The sequence below is a fragment of the Hemitrygon akajei genome, chromosome 9, assembly GCF_048418815.1.
Source record: "Hemitrygon akajei chromosome 9, sHemAka1.3, whole genome shotgun sequence".
NCBI lineage: Eukaryota > Metazoa > Chordata > Chondrichthyes > Myliobatiformes > Dasyatidae > Hemitrygon > Hemitrygon akajei.
In genome coordinates this window covers 62,289,697-62,303,622 of record NC_133132.1, presented here as the reverse complement: position 1 = coordinate 62,303,622, position 13,926 = coordinate 62,289,697, and the positions used below count along the sequence as shown (strand labels likewise).

At 41.5% G+C, this 13,926-nt stretch overlaps 1 protein-coding gene across 2 annotated transcripts in view; it reads left to right on the top strand.

The window, feature by feature from the left end:
• lin9 (lin-9 DREAM MuvB core complex component) overlaps positions 1-13,926 on the top strand; it is a 156,545-nt gene that overhangs the window by 33,621 nt on the left and 108,998 nt on the right. The window contains exon 1 of one of the 2 annotated variants that reach the window (XM_073056108.1): positions 6,499-6,568. The exons of the other annotated variant lie outside the window; for it this stretch is intronic. Coding sequence (XP_072912209.1) covers positions 6,544-6,568 — 25 coding nt within the window. The 5' untranslated portion in view covers positions 6,499-6,543. Of the gene's footprint in view, positions 1-6,498; positions 6,569-13,926 lie in introns of those variants that run through there. 2 annotated transcript variants of the gene reach the window in all.

The following is a 13,926-nucleotide window of genomic DNA, read 5'->3' as shown; positions in this document are numbered from 1 at the left end:
TGGACGTGAAGGAGACTCCTGGATGGTATGTTGCCACCCAGGTGCCAGGAACAAAGACGTCTCAGAGTGAGTCCACAGCATTGTTTTTGGGGAGGATGAGTAGCCAGAAGTTGTTGGACATTTTAGTAGCAATGACATGGTGTAAAAAGGATTGTATCCTGAAGAGTGAATATAGGGAGGTAGGAAGGAAGCTGAAAAGCAGGACCACCAGGGCAGTAATTTCTGAATTCCTGCCTGTACCACATGCAAGAGAGGGTAAGAATTGGATGGTTTGGCAGATGAATGTATGGCTGAAGAAGTGGTGCAGGGAGTAGGGTTTCAGATGGGGATCATTGCGATCTCTTTTGGTGAAGGTATGACCTGTACAAAAGGAATGGGTTACACCTAAATTAACCCCAGTAAAGCCAATGTTAGAGACAGTGACCACAACTCCCAGACCTTTGGCATAGCCTTGGACAAGGATAGGAACAGACACTATAGAAAAGTAATTTGGGAGGGTGAATTATAATGGTATTAGGCAGGAACTTGAGAGCCTAAATTTTCACAGATACTCTCAGAGAAATGTACAAGGGAAATATAGAGGCTGTGGAGGGAGCACTTGCATGGGGTTCTGGATGGGTTTGTACAATTGAACCAGGGAAAGGATGATTGGGTGAAGGAGCCAAGAGAAGAGTACCATTTAGTCAAAAGGAAAAAGGAAGCAAAGATTAGGGCTCTTGAGAGTTATAAGGTAGACATGAAATAACTTAAGAGACTTAGGAGAGGTAGAAGAGGGTTTGAGAAGGCGTTGGCAAGTTGAATTAAGGAAAACCCTGAGGCGTTCTACATGTATGTGTATAACAGGAGTGTTACTAGAGTGGGGGTGAGACTGATCAGGGATAAAACTTGTGCCGGTATTCACCAGTGAGAGGAACATTGATATAGAGCAGGCATATGTGCTAGGATATGTTGAGATTAAGAAATAGGATGTGTTGGAACTTTTGGAAAACGAGGATAGATAAGTACCCAGGGTCAGATGGGATATATCCCAAGTTACTCTGGAGAGCAAAGGAAGAGATTGCTGTGCCTTTGCATTCCTACTCGCCATAGAAGTAGTACCTGATGATTGAAAATGCCAAATGTTATTCCTTTGATCAAGAAAAATAATAAGGATAATCCTGGGTATTATAGACCAGTGAGTCTTTATCAGTGATGGGCAAACTATTGGAGAGGGTTCTTAGAGACAGGATTTACATGAATTTGGAAGAGCGTAGACTGATTTGGGATAGTCAGCATGGCTTTGTGAGGGGCAGGTCATGCCTCATGAGCTTGATTGACTTTTTCAGGAAGTGACAAAACAAATTGATGAAGGGAGAGGGGTGTATGTAGTGTGTATGGTTTCTAGTAAAGTGTTCAGCAAGGTTCCTTACGGTAGGCTCATTCATAGAGACAGAGCGCATGAGATCTATGGAAACTTGGCTGCTTTGATTTGGAATTGGCTTGCTTGCAGAAGGATGAGGGTGGTAGTAGATGGATGTGTTCTATCTGAAGGTCTGTTACTAGTGGTGTTCTGCAGGAATCTATTCTAGGACCACTGCTTTTTGTGATGTTTATAAATGGTTTTTTGAGATCCACTCTAAAGAGGTCAAGTGGATCCGATGGAGACATCATTCACCTAGAGCGTGGTGAGTACCTGGAATATACTACCAGGGAGAATGGAGAGTTGCTGGCAGAATTTAAGAAGTGTCTAGACAACCACTTGAACTATGCTAGCAATAAAGGATATGAGTCAGGTGTTAGAGAATGGGACTAATGCAGATGGGTGCCTGTTGGTTGGTTCAGTAGGTTCAATAGGTACATTTAATGTCAGAGAAATGTATACAATATACACCCTGAAATTCTTCTGCTTCACAAACATCCACGAAAACAGAGGAGTGCCCCAAAGAATGAATGACAGTTAAATGTTAGAACCCTAAATCCCCCCCCAGTTCCCCCCTTCCATGCATAAGCAGCAGTGAAGCAATGATTCCCCCCCCCCACCAGAAGAAAAGCATCGGCACCCCCCACTGAGCACTCAAGCCTGCAGCAAAACATCAATAAAGACGCAGACTTGCAGTATCCCAAAGACTACTCGTTCACCCAGTATTCAACATACCACAGACGTGTACGCGTGCTCTCTGTCTCTCCTCCTCCCCCCCCCCCCAATAAGGATAAAAGAGGTGTCCCCATTTCACAGCGAGAGGGGAGACATAACAAAGCAGCTGGCTGATTTATGGTGTTAATAGTCTGTTGTGTTGCTTCTTCCAGGCTCTGTGCCCAAAGAACTTGGGTCTCTGGGCACACAGCCAGCAGTCGGCTCGCTGCTTTTGATCTTCTGCCTCCCACGACATATCAGATGGCACCAACCTCGAATCCGCCTGCCTCCAGAGCCACGGAATCCGGCACCCTGAAGGTGCGCTAGTCTTCCAGGCTGCATCCTTGGCATATCAAAAGCTGCCTGTCATGAGGCCCTGAGAGCGGGTCCCATTTCCACAAAGAACCGAAGTCAGCGTGTAACTCCAGGTCATGGTCTTCCAAAGAACCTTGAAAAGGAAAAAAAAGGGATTTCAAAGATAGAAATAGAGCTGTTTCCAAAGATGCAAGCAAAGGAGTTGCCGTTAGGCGCCATCATCCTCCTAAGCTCCTCCCTTGGTGTGGGTGTGGTTGGACAAATGGCTTGTTTTCATGATGCACAACTTTAATATCTTTTATTTCTCAATTTCTGTCCTGTTAACATTGCATGAGTAGCTTTCCTCTGTATAAAATTCATAATCTTAGCAAACCATTAAACATAGGAGCACTGCGGCTTGGTAAACCACGAGTACTCCCAGAGTATTTCCTATGTGCTGAGGGTTTCCGCTATTTTCTGTTTTTGTTTTAAAGACTGAATTTTTGGTTTTAGAACCACTGAATGTGATGAACTTTGCTGCAGTCTACCTTGCTACGTGGCCTTGCACCTTATTGTCTGCCTGCACTACACTCCCTCTGTAACTTCACATTTGTTACTACATTTCCTTTTGTACTGTGTACTCGTGGTGAAATGATCTGTATGGATGACTTGCAAAACTAAATTTTTCATTCTTATCCCTCTACATGTGACAATACTGAACTAATTTATCAACTTGTTTAATAATTGATTTTTTAAGTGTATGTTCATCACTGTCTTTAAGTCTCACCATTCTCACACTTAAACGGAGTTTAACCTGCTCAACCTTAGTTCCCTTGGTCAAGGTATTGTATTAGAAAACAGATTATCTGTCCATTATCATACACGTTATCACATATCTGCCCATCTTTCACTTATCCTTGAAACTGTGATTCTTCATTGAAAAAATTAATGCCTGCTGCAATCTCTTTACAAACATGGGTTTGAATATTATCAGGAATTTAATCTCAGTATTACAAGTATCCATCTACCAATATGAATTTGCAGTTAAGTGTCTTACAGGCTGCATTTTAAGTCCTTAGTATTTATCTTCAAATTATACGGTGAAGAATATTTAAGGACATGCTGATTTTATACTGTTGATTGTGAAATCATGAAAATGTGTTCAAGGAAAGATCCTGGCATAGTTTAATGGCAGTAATATTGCATAATTACTTTACTATGAGGTGGGTCCATTATAATAAGCAGACAAATTTGGACAATGAAATTAGAAGCATAAATGACCAAACATATTCAGTCAAGCATATTTTATATCTAATGTTCCAATACCATTTATAACTAGTGTTTGCATTTCACACTAATGATGTAATTATTAGTGAAAATGCATGCCAAATTCCATTTCATATTTGGCCACAACATGTGGATGATTCTTTTTGGAATTTAGTGCTGTGGGATAAATGTTGACTGTGAAGAATTTTGTGATAGACAGTCCTAGTAGGAGTTACCTGTTTGTAAAGTTCCCAAAATTTAGTTAACTTGACGATTGAAAGTCCAGTTGTGGTCTGCTGTAAGCAAAAGGCTCGATTTTAATGTTGAGTTTATGTGTATTTTGTTGTCTTTCAAATAACCTGATAAGGTTGAAAAATGTCCAAACACTTGAGACTTCAGATAAATGTGTTATTATATTTGATATTTGTATTGAATGTTTTCTGGGATATGTTGAATTTTCTGTGTATTTATCTCATCAACATTAGATTCTGCTTCACCATTCCTTGTTTAAAAATATGAATGCCTTCACTTAATGCCTTTTCTCTGAATGTTGTGCTTTGTCATCTGATTCCTAGATACCAAAGGCTGTCGTGCATTCAGAGTTTGGTTGAACATGATCTCTGAATAATCATACAAAATTGCAAAATTAGCAACACCCTAGTTATTTACCTGCCTCTTTCAGGGTGAAAATCCCCAGACTGTAGCCACTCTGTACACCTCAGATCGGCATTAGACTTCATTAGAACATTTCTCTATAGCTTGTCTGTGAAACTGGAGAAAACGACCTTTCTGTGACAGAGCTAGGCACAGTTTTCAAGATGCAGTCTAATCACAATGTTGAAGGTACAAGAAACTGCAGACGCACACCAAATGCAGGAGAAACAGTGGGTTGGGCACTGTTTGTAGAAAAGGACATTCACCATTTTGAGTCAAAACCCTTCAACTGGAATGAAAGATAGCAGGTGATAGATAATATAAAGGCATTGAGCTAGTGCTCATTACTTCAGTCTAAATGAAGGGTCTTGTCCTGAAATGTCAACTATCCATTTCCCTCCATAGATGCTGCCTGACACTCTGAGTTTCTCCAGCATTTTGTGTTTAACCACAATGTTGCACAATTTGATGAAGCTTCCTTCTAGCCAAATCCCAAATACTAAGTTTTAAAAACAAGCTGTGTAGATGCTGGTGATCTAACATATTGCTGGAAATCCACACAGTAGGTCAAGCAGCATCTGTGGAAAAGGAAACTGTTACTGGTTGTCAGAACTAGGATGGATAGGAAGCTTTAAGTTGTAGAAATGGTGGGGAAGGGCAGATAGGCCCAAGATAGTTATGGAAATGAACGCTGGATGAATCCATATCCTAGACAGACTAGTGAGAGCAGAGAGAGTCGTGACTCCATATTATAGATGAATGACCTCTTGCAGAAGTAGACAATTCTGATACAATCAAAGCAAGTTACGTGAAGTTGTGGAATTCATTATTGAGTCTGAAAGACTGCACTGTGCAGAGACAGAAACATGCATTGTTTCTCAAATTCAGTTTGTGGCTTGTTGTAACAGGCCACAGACAAATCAGATTGGAATAGCGGATTAAAATGAGGCAGGCAACAGGAACCTGTGTCACCTTGTGGACAAGATACATTTTTTTGCTGCAATGTTCAGATGATTGCATTGTGAGTACTCTGAATGCTGTACTTTTGACTATGTAAAAGTCGAACCCAATTGCTGCTTCATCTGGAAGGAATTTGGCTCCCCAGTTTGTAGGAAGAGAAGAGGTGAAAGGATGGGTATTGCACTTCCTGTGGTTGCTTGGGAAACTGAAGGGGGAATAGTTCCTTTGGAATACTAAAAGGAGAGGAGGAGATGTGTGGTCATGTGCAGTCTGGTTCACGATAATGGACCTTACAAGTAGGGAGGCTAATGTGGTTGAAATTGAGAATGAGAGGAGGAGAAATGTGAGGAAATAGATCAGACGCAGTCAAGAGCTCTGTATTGTGTGATCGAGGAAATCTGCTGGCCAGGAAGAAGGAAGTACCTGTGTGGAAATTCTAGTCATCAGAGAAGATATGATGGATAGAAGAACTGGGAGAATGGAGTAGAGTCCTCACAGGATGAAGGGTAGATGGCTCCATGTAGCTGTGGGCTGGTAATATTTGTCCACTGAGAGGGGACCAAAAACCAGGTGAAAGTGAGAGCAGGGTGGAAAGTAGCAGAATTAATAGTATACAATTTCTAGTGTGAATGCATTGGGTGTAGGAGATGTCATCTTTATAAAGGTAGCTAACACTTGCAGAAAATGCCCTTGTACATTAATAAAAGCTTTTATGTTATGCACAATGTATCATTTCACTGCCTGTCATTGGACTTACTTTGCATGTATTTTATTTTCTCTAATTGGTGTTGCATGAAAAAGACTTGATCAAATCATTCAGCATTCTGGTCAGGAAGTTTCTTGATACCTGTCCAGTTCTGGTGCAGGGTAGAGGGGAAAGGAATCCTGCCACCTAATGCTGAAGATTTGATCCACAGAGAGAGTTTGGAAACCAGGGAGTTTTGGCACAACTTGGATTCCATCTAGAAGTAATATAGTAGACAATAGGGTCTTTGTAAGGCCAACACGACCTTTATGGTGTATAGTCAGCAAAACAACTCTTAAGAGGAGGAGAGCTTGCAAGAACATGGTAGCAAACTAAAGCCAGATAGGTTCAATCTTGTTTCCTGTGGTGAGAATTCAAGACAAAAGGCAAAATTTATTGAGAGGGTTTACGACCCAAATGAAGATAACACTCCTCTCTTCCCCCCCCTACCCACACCCACACAGACAGAGATACACACCTGAGCAACCTTGGATAGAGGCGCTGAGCAACTATGATCCAATTGAACAGAAGAACAGGTGAATTATTTGTGTGTTCTGTTTCTGTGATCTAATTTGAACTTGGGACATAAGAGAAAATGAAAGCAAATGTGGAGTGCTGCTTTAATTAGACTGCTGATGTAGGACAAGGTGACTAACACCAGGAAACATTGCAGGGAGAGTACTTGTTTTTGAAACAGTGGAGTGCTGTGTTGCTGGTGGATTTAATTTAAGATGAGCACAGCCTGTCTTATTGAAAGTCATAGACTGATTTTGTATTCAATAACCATACCTGTGTTCTGCCAATAGTTCTAAGCAGCACTCCCTTGGGGGATATCTTAGCTTTGAGAGAAGGGCAGTGAATTGTTACCTGCATTTAGAATCAGAATGAAATTTATTATCACTGATATGTGATGCAAAATTTGTTTTGTAGCAGCAGTACAGTCCAAAGACAAAAAAAAGTAAGTTACATAAATTGTATAAAACAGAAGGAATATTGAGGCAGTGTTTGTGGATTGCTCAGAAATCTGATGAGGAGGGGAAGAAGCTGTTCCTGTATCATTGAGTGTAGTAGTGAGAAGAGGGAATGTCCTGGATGGTGTGGGTTTCCTTAATGATGAATGCCTCTGCCTTAAGGCACTGCATCTTGAAGATGACCTCGATGGTGTTCAGGGTAGTGCGGAAGGTTATGCCCAGGATGGAGCTGGCTGAGTTTGTAATCTTCTACAGCCTCTTCAGATCCTATGCTTTGGGGCTAAAATAGTGAGATTGGTGTCATTCTTTGGACTTTAGAAGGTAATAGATCTAATTCAGGATATTAAAGTTGGTTACATAGAGATTACTTCTACTGGTTTGAGGGACTAGAACTAGTGAGCATAGTCTTAAAATTATAATAGTGTCTTTTAAGTGTAGTAGTAGAGGAATTCTTCATGGAGTTAATTTGGAGAGCCTTTTGCCAAATGTAAGTTGTTGCTAGGTTAATTACTAACTTCAATATCTGATGCTGACAAAAATTTATCAAAGCCATTTAGGTACACAGAGATAATGTGGGTTTATAGGTCCAAACCAGCCAGGATTTTATTGGAGATGGGACGACCTCAAGAAGCAAGTGGCCCTGCTCCTATTCCCACTTTCCTGGATTATTTGAAGACCTTTCAAGAACACTCTAATGATGCTGGTGTTTTTTCTCTCTGTCTTCTATCTCTGGGGATTTGTCTAGAATCCTTTAATGGCCTGGGTAAATTTCAGACCTGATTAACAATTGGTCTAGCATCATTTGACATTCTACAAGTACATGCTAATGCAGTTATGCACTTAAAAACTCCCACCTACTCACTCCAGCTGAGAGGAGTAATTTATCTGGTGCAGCTTGGTTGAAAGGACAAACACACCATGAGAACCCAAGCCCAGTGATCAGCTCTAACTGTGGGTCCTGCAATTGATAACTCACAGGGTCTAATAATTATTATGATGATCACGCAGGAAAGCTTTATGAATATTGACTGTTTCTCCAAAAGATTTGAGAGATTGCAAATATTTTAAGGATTGTGTTGCCCTTTGTTCTCAATATTTATTTATTTTTTAAATTTAGCAATACGGTGTGGAGTTTGCCCATTCGGCCCTTCAAACCTGCTGCCTCAGCAACCCCACAACCCTGATTTTACCCTAACCTAATCACAGGACAACTTACAATGACCAATTAACCTACTTGGTTCATCTTTGGGCTGTGTTTGGAAATCGGAGCATATGAGGAATATTCACACATTCCACGGGGAGGATGTACAGAGACTCCTTATGGATTGAACTCTGAATGAGCTGTAATAGCGTCATGCTAATCATTATGCTATAGTGGCGCCATTGTACTTGCAAGTGTGTGTGTGTGAGTGAGTGAGTGCCTCATGACTAGAAGGCTGTATGTTACTACATTGAGGCTGGTAGCTGATTGTTAATTTTTATATTTTTGCGTATTGTTAAATTGCTGGTCCAGGGGTTTCATCTTTGGTGAATGCCTAGACCATAACATACCTTTGGTTAAATAAAAGCAGAAAATAATGAAAACGCTAAGTAGGTCAGACAGCATATGCGTAAAGAGGGAAGGAGACTAAAGAAGCTCATCAAGCTACAGGGAGTAATGTAATATTTAGCATTTTTCTGATGACGACGTAAAGAGGCTTCAATGTGATGGGTCAAGTGAATGAACAATCATATGGCAGATGCATTGTAATGTGGTTGTCCACCAGTAACTAAGACAATGTATTAATTCGTGTTGGGTACGATTTGCTGATACACAGTGGGTTTTTTTATTCGAGACATAGTTGAACAGCATGGAAGCAGGCCACAACCAAAATGCCATATCCTTCTAAATCTTTCCTGTCCACGTACTTGTGCAAGTGCCTTTTAACATTTAACTGTTGTTCTTGTACCTGCCTCAATCACTTTCTCATTCCTTATACTTACCATCCTCTGGGTAAAAATATTGCTCCTCAGGTTCATACTATATCTTTCCCTTCTCAGCTTAAGCCTGTGCCCGCTGGTTTGATTCCCTAACCCTGGGAAGAAGGCTGTGAGCAGTGACCATATCTGTGCTCCTTGTGATTTTGTAACTTCTGTAAAATCACTCCTCATTTTCCTATGCTACAGTGGAAAAAGTCAGGCCCAACCTGCTCAACCTTGTGTTCTTGTAGACCATTTACTGAAAACAAACATGAAGGTGCAATAAGCAGTTAAGAAAACAGCTGAGATGATGGGCTTCGTAGCAGGGGGATTTAAACACTGGAACAAGAATGTTTTTAATAGTGATGCATTGCCTTGGCCCGGAATACTTGCACGTTTGGTTGCCTCATTTCAGAAGGGCGCTACTTCTACAGAGAGAATCAGAAGCAGGTTTTTAAAATCATTGACCTGCTTATATGACAAGAAATTTGTTTTGCAGCAGCAGTAGAGTGCCAAAACATAAAATTACTAGTAATTCAAAAATAAAAAAAATACAAACAAAAAGGAATTACAAAGTAGTGTTCTTGGGTTCATGGATTGATGGCAGAGGGGAAGAAACTGTTTCTGAATTGCTGATTATGGGTCTTGGGGCTCCTGTACTTCCTCCCTGACGTAGCACTGCCCCAAGAACACAAAACTTTGTTGAGACTCTTTGATGTGCCAAGACGCGATAGTTGTTTATCAGTCAGATTCCTGGGATGATGGGGCTGCTGTCTGAAGGTAGATTTGATGGAGATTTCTATTTTCTTGAGTTCAGAAGAATGAGAGGGTTTTTAAATTCAAAATTAAACTTTGCTGCGAGACAGACTAGATGAGGGGAGGATTCTTCCATGGTTATGTCCAGAACAAGGATTATAGCCTTGGGTTATAGGGCAAGTGATTCAGAACTGAGATTAGGTGAAATTTCTTCATCCAGATGGTGGTGAAGCTTTGAAATTCTGTACCACAGAAGTCCTTGGTGGCCAGGTGGCTGAATATATTTAAGGAGATGGATTGAATTCTAGACTCGAAAGGGGTATAAGAAGGAATGCAAGAACATGATCTTGATATAAATGACCATTAAGACGGTATTGTGTTACCTCTATTTTCCAATTCAAGTTGCCTTTGAGATCTGTTGTAGAAACCATCTCTTTCACCGAGACAGGAGACTGGATTGATAGTCTGGATGTTAACCTGCAAGGTTTTCCATGTCATAGAGTAGTGGTTGCCAACCCATTGATCGCGATCGACTGGTTGATCTTTGAGACTTTCCCAGTAGATCCCGGAAAAAAAAAAGAAAAAAATACACAAATACTGTTGAGAGATTGTTTCCGGGTCGTGGGGTTTTAGTTCCGTTCTTTCTGCCCAGTGTGCATGCGTGTAGCTCCCCCGCACTACACAGTGTACTTCAGTGGTCCCCAACCACCAGGCCACGAGGAAATGATATGAGTCAGCTGCACCTTTCTTCATTCCCTGTCACGCCCACTGTTGAACTTGAACGCACGCGAGGTCATTACCCAAGCGAGGACATCGGTTGCCGAAACGCAGTGATACACTCATGCCAGGGATCACTGGTTGGCCTTGCGCGGCCGGCAAGAAGTGCCGTTGCTACTGGCCTGGAGCGCGGACAGATGGGCGCCGCCTCTGAGAACCTGTTCACCACACCGAATGTTTGTGGGGAATCCGGTGCTAAAATATTTGCGGATGACCTAATTCGGGCTCAGGGTTTCATAAGTAGCAGAGCAGCTGCCTCGCTGCGATCTACTGACAGTCAGCCCTCCAGCTCCAGCCAAACTTTTGCCGGCCGATAGATCCTACAAGGAGGGCAGGCATGCGCCCCGTCGCACTCCTCACTCGCTTGGTCACTCTCTCCGGACTGCGACTGCTGCGGCCCCGGCACGGGGACCTCTAGCCCTTTACCTTGTCTTCTCACCCCACCCACGACCAGCCGCACCTGGCCAAGGCGTCTGGTGGCAAGCGGGCGGGAGGCTGTCTAATGAGGCAATGAAGCCCTCAAAACTGCTTCAGTACCTTGAGTCCAAGCACCCTGCACTTAAAGACAAACCTGTTGAGTTTTTCTTGAGCGGAAAATACGTGAGCAAGCGGGAAAGAAGCCGAGAGCCGCGAAAACTAAATTGCGGAATAGACTGGACATAAGAAACCTGCTTCGAGTATCGCTGTATTCCCATTGTGTTTAACACCCCCCCCCCCTCCGTCGGCCAGTCTGCAAGAATATTGTCAATATTAAACCAGTCCATGGTGTAAAAAAAAGGATGGGTACCCCTGGTGTTTATACGTTATTTCTGCTTCCGGGTTGCGGGGCTTTACTTCTGGTCTTTTCTGCCTGGTGTGCATGCGTGTAACTAATCGGTCTGGGGTCGATCTTTCCTTTCGCTGAGGCCGAGGTCGGGAATCTTGGGCTTAAAAAGGTTGGTGACCACTATCATAGAGGAAGATTTGTCCTACCATCTATTGGATCCTGATGTTTTTGATCAGAGGTTTTTCTGAAGTTAAGAATGAGACATGGAGGTGCAATAAGCAGTTAAGAAAGCTTGCTGCTTTTGATCATTTATTAAATGTTACAAGAACGGAATGAGGAAAAGGAAAGAGAGAATGAGCAAAAGACAGAGCCTAGTGGTGTGGTGGGGGATGGAGACAGTGACAAAGAGACTGATCCAACATGGTTGGTCATCTTATTCTAGATTGCTGATAACAATAAATTGCTTAAATTCATCAATTAAGATGGCCCCCACTAATGTGATACCCACCACTAAAACCAAGAAGTTTCTAGAAAGGTACATAGGTGACTGCAACCACTAAAAACATACTGAACAATTACATGTATATAGCTAATTATAGAAAACTACAAATAAGCATAAGAAAGTTGAACTACAAGGAAAATAAATTATACAGTCCAATGCAATACACCCTTTTTTGACCAAATGTCAAATTATTTCTGATGCTCTTTGGGAAAATTTTACCTATTTTTGGTTATTTTTATCCGTACTATATAAGGCTAGCACAAAAAAATGTGTAACCATCTTTTCCTTGTTGAACTTATTTCATTGGTCAATTTTGAACTCTCAAAGCAGAAAATGTTCCTTGATTGTTCAGCTTCATGAAGCTTTCCTGTGTCTTCCAGTGCAACTGGAGCTAGTCATTGCCACAGCAAGTACAATGTTTATGACACAACCAGCAAATGCAGCTACTTTAACAGTATACTTGGTGTGAAATAGAGATTGCTGCGTGAAAAGCCAACGTGTAGATACTGATCCCTTCTCTTGAATTCCCATCAACCATTTAGGACAGCTGCATCTTATGGCAGGCGATAGCTTTTGGAATCTCCAGGCGCACCATTTTTTTTTGCAGGTTGACAGTCCACTCACTAGCAAGCTAACCCTCCTCATCTTCCAAAACTCTACTAATTTTGATCATTATGTCACAATGTTCTGTTGTCAGTCTCATTATGATTGTTCTGGTGAAATCTCTGTCGCCTCTTTTTTATATAAAAAGCAGTCTGTGTCACAGCTGACTCAGCTGGTTTCCACTGTCACAGACCGTGGAAACCACACAGTAAACTCTGTGGTTATAGACTTGTTACATTGCATTCTGACTGGTGAAGAATGAAAGTTATTTTGCACTGATGCTGTTTTGATGCAAATGAAAATGATCTGTGGTTTAAAATTGTGTAGCCACTGCAGAGACTAAAGTTGTTTACCCGCCCCCCCCCCCCCCCCCCCCCCCCGGTCATTGTAAATGGGTGTTTTAAATCTTGTAATGAGGGCATCACAGATTTGCCACCCCTTCAAGTGGCAGATCATCCAGACACTGATGTTGATCAATAGTGATTTGTTCTCACTCCACACTGTCCTGGGAATCTTTAGCGCTGAGACTTCAGTTTCTCAAAGTCAAGGTACAGTCCTCTGTAGGCAGTTAAATGTGGTCACTGCCTGTTTCATCCCACCTCCTAATAACAGGATTCATTCAAGTCCCAATTTCAACATATCTGTGAAATTAGTTATCTTTTGCTGTTAGTTATAATTATAAGAACTCTTGGTGGTGGGGAAGGAAGCAAGCATTGTAATCGAGAATCCTACCTTTACCCAAATTTCTGCCCACATTTCTAAGTAAAATAGCATTAAGCAACAAGGGAACATCGTGTTTGTGATTTTTAGAATGCAACTAGGACAATTCTGTTACGACGTTAGGTACATAGCGAAGTGCAAAATTTAAACCTTTTCTGTAACTGGTCGTCACCTTCATGCATTTATTCTAAGTCTATCAATAGTATTTTGAACTAGAATTCAGTGGAACATTCTATAATATCTGATGGAAATTCTGGCATACCTATACTAAAATGACCGTACATAGCTCTATCGCTTAACCCCTGACCATTGGCCCAGAAGTTGGCTGCAGCTTGTGCAAATACTTAAAGTGCTAGTTACCGGTAATTCTCCCAGGTTTTAAAGTCTTTAATCCTCATTAGAAATATCCACAGTACCTAACATTTGAAATGGATGAATGTTTTGAAAGGGATTCTCTTTACGTAAGAGTGCTTTTTCTCCTATGTCTTTGTGTTGATCACTTGTAGCAACTGGAATTCATTCCATTGGAAATCTATCAACATTGGGTAGTGATGTACAGACACTTGAATCTGACTGCGCATTCAACTGCACAATCCCAACTAGCTCTGGTAATGGTTCACCTCCTCTTCAACAATCTCTGTCAAGATTGAATAATATTCAAAGACTGTTCTTGTTTCCATAGCCTTTTGACAGAAAGTGTTCTAAGCACTCAACCCTTGGAGAAAACGTCATCTCTTCAGTATTAAATGGATAGTCTCTTACTTTTAATCAGTGACTCGTAGTTCTAGAACAATAACAAAAAAAACTGCAGCAGTTGAAAATCTGAAACAACTGCTGGAA